Source organism: Chaetura pelagica, unplaced genomic scaffold (genome assembly GCF_000747805.2).
Source record: "Chaetura pelagica isolate M959 unplaced genomic scaffold, ChaPel_1.0 scaffold1457, whole genome shotgun sequence".
NCBI classification, from domain to species: Eukaryota; Metazoa; Chordata; class Aves; order Apodiformes; family Apodidae; genus Chaetura; species Chaetura pelagica.
The window spans coordinates 1-2,994 of NW_009954009.1; the positions used below are offsets into that span (position 1 = coordinate 1).

The window sequence follows — 2,994 nt, forward strand, 5'->3', positions numbered from 1 at the left end:
AAAGTAGGCCCAGATTTGGGTCCAAATGGGCACAAAGAGACAAAATAGACTGAGATTTGGCTCCAAAGAGGATTGAATATGTAAAGTAGGCCCAGATTTGGGTCCAAAAAGGCCCAAACACAATAGTAGGCCGAGATTTGGGCCAGAACAGGCCCAAAATACGTCCAGATTTGGGTCCAAATATGCCCCAAATGGCAAAATACACTGAGATTTGGATCCAAACCAGCCCAAATTGGTAAAGTAGGCCCCAATTTGTGTCTAAACAGGCCCAAATAAGTAAAGCAGGCCCCGATTTGGGTCTAAACCGTCCAAGAGTGACAAAGTAGCCCCAGATTTGGTCCAAACAGGACATAATAGGAAAAACAGACTGAGATTGGGGTCCAAACAGGCCCGGATTAGTAAAGTAGGCCAAGATTTGGGTCCAAAGATGCCTGAATGGGTACCTTAGGCCCAGATTAAGGTCCAAGCAGGCCTGAACTGGGGAAGTAAGAACCGATTTGCATCCAAACGGGTCCCAGGAGGCAAAATAGACCGAGACACCCGACGTGTCTTCTCCATGAGCGACCAAGCAAGGCCAGGGATTTTGGGTGGTGGCCCCTTCTGGCTGGTGCCTCTGTGAGCACCAGCACTTTTGGCACAGAAGTAGGAGCCCGTGTCTTCGGTCTTCAGGCCGTTCAGCTGCAGCGTGACCGTGTCTGGGCCTTGTCCCTGGAGATGGTGGCGCGGCCCTTGACCGACGGCGCGTAACTGGTGTAACTACCATTGTAGCTAATCCTTGCCACAAATTCCAGGCCCTTCCCAGGGGCCTGTCTCACCCAATCCATCTCGTAGCTGCTGAAGGTGAAGCCTGAGGCCTTGCAGAGGAGCTTCACGGCCCCCCCGGGGCGGAAGAGGCACCTCCAGACTCCACCAGCTGCACGGCCGCCATCATCCCTGTGGGGAAGAGGAAGGAGAAGGTTGAGTCCTGCTGGCCTGGAGGCATCTCCACCATCTCCAGGACCTTGGCTCCACCATCCTCAACCGTGCAAGTTGATGTTTTAAGGCAAAAGATTTCAATTTGAGGGCAAAAACCCTATTTTTGTGGGAAAAAAAAAATCAATTTTAGGCAGGAAATGTCAAGTTTAGGGCAAAAATATTGATTTTCTGGCCAAAAATGTGTATTTTGAGGCAAAAATTATCCCTTTTAGGGTGAAAATGTTGATTTTAGAGCAAATTGTTTAAGATGTGGGGCAAGTGTCCTGTTTGGGGGCAAAAATAGTCAAGAGGTGGGGTAAAAGTTTTGGGGCAAAACCGGCTCAAAGAGGCCAAGTAGGCCCAGATCTTTGTCCAGATCTTTGTCCAGACTGGCTCAGAGAGGCAAAATTGACTGAGATTTGGGTCCAAACAGGCCTGAATAAGTAAAGTAGGCCCAGATTTTAATGAAAAGTGGCACAAAGAGCCAAAGTAGGCCCAGATTTGCATCCAAACAGGCCCAAAGAGGCAAAGTAGGCCCAGATTTGGGTCCAAACAGGCTCCAAGTGGCAAAATAGGCCCTGATTTGGGTCCAAAAAGACTCAGATACACTAAGCAGGACCAGATTTGGGTCAAAACAGGCCCAAAAATACCCAGTAGGTCCAGATTAGGGTCCAAAGAGCCACAAAAAGGTGAAATACACTGAGATTTGTGTCCCAATAGGCCTGAAAATATAAATAAGACCTAGATATCAATATTTTTGCCCTCAAATTGACACTTTCATCCTAAAAATGAATAATTTACCCTCAAAACACATTTTTTTACCCTAAAATATTTTTTTTGCCTCAAATCAACATTTTGTACCCTAATTTTTTTTTTTTTGCCTCAAAATAGATTTTTTTTCCTGAAAAACACAAAATTTGCCTTCAAGATGATATTTTTTTCCCCAAAATAGACATTTCTGACCTTAAATCAATATTTTTACCCTCAAAACCAACATCTTTTGGTAAATCATTCTTTTTGGGTGTAAAATCGATATTTTTAGCCCTAAAATCCATATTTTTTACCTCAAAATCTACATTCTTTCCCCGAGTCACCACTTTTAGCCCTAAAATCAACAGTTTGGCCCTAAAACAAACATTTTTGCCTCCAAACCAACATTTTGGGCCCTCAAATCACCTCCAACCCGCCGTTTTCCCACCAAAACTCCCCCCTGAGGCCGCCATTCCCAGCCCTCAGCCACCATTTTGACCCCCCAAAAATGGAGGGGTCACCTCCCCCATTAAACCCGGCCAAACATTGGGGTGAAAAAGCCCCAATGGGTCAGTTTGGGAGGTTGGGGAGAGAAGGACTCACCGGAGGAGACGGTGACGATGGTTCCTGCGCCCCACGAGTCAATCCAACCAGCAAATGGTTGAGGTTTGGGGCAACTGGTGCCGGGGTTGGTGCCAGCAGCATTACCAGTATCACCAGCACCACAACAACCACTACCAGCATATTTGGCACAGAAGTAGGAGCCCGTGTCTTGGGTCTTCAGGCCGTTCAGCTGCAGCGTGACCGTGTCTGGGCCTTGTCCCTGGAGATGGTGGCGCGGCCCTTGACTGACGGCGCGTAGTAGGTGTAACTACCATCATAGTCAATCCCTGCCACCCATTCCAGGCCCCTCCCAGGGGCCTGTCTCATCCAGAACATGTTGGAGCTGGAGCCCCAGCCCCTGTGGAGCTGCTGGAGATGGTGGAGATGCCTCCAGGCCAGCAGGACTCAACCCTCTCCTTCCTCTTCCCCACAGGGATGATGGCGGCCGTGCAGCTGGTGGAGTCTGGAGGTGCCTCTTCCGCCCCGGGGGGGCCGTGAAGCTCCTCTGCAAGGCCTCAGGCTTCACCTTCAGTGACTACGGGATGGGATGGATGAGACAGGCCCCTGGGAAGGGCCTGGAATTCCTGTCAAGGATTAGCAGTGGTGGTGGTACCACCAGCTACGCGCCGTCGGTCAAGGGCCGCGCCACCATCTCCAGGGACAAGGCCCAGACACGGTCACGCTGCA

The 2,994-nt window shown here is 49.6% G+C and overlaps 1 pseudogene and 1 gene segment (V, D, J or C); both read right to left on the minus strand.

Moving 5' to 3' along the window:
- Window positions 1-444: 444 nt before the first annotated feature.
- On the minus strand, window positions 445-991 carry LOC104392831 (annotated as a pseudogene).
- A 267-nt stretch (window positions 992-1,258) lies between these two features.
- LOC104392832 overlaps window positions 1,259-2,994 on the minus strand; it is a 3,628-nt gene continuing 1,892 nt past the window's right edge. The window contains 3 exon segments of the V gene segment in view: window positions 1,259-1,347; window positions 2,308-2,357; window positions 2,451-2,645. Coding sequence covers window positions 1,259-1,347; window positions 2,308-2,357; window positions 2,451-2,645 — 334 coding nt within the window.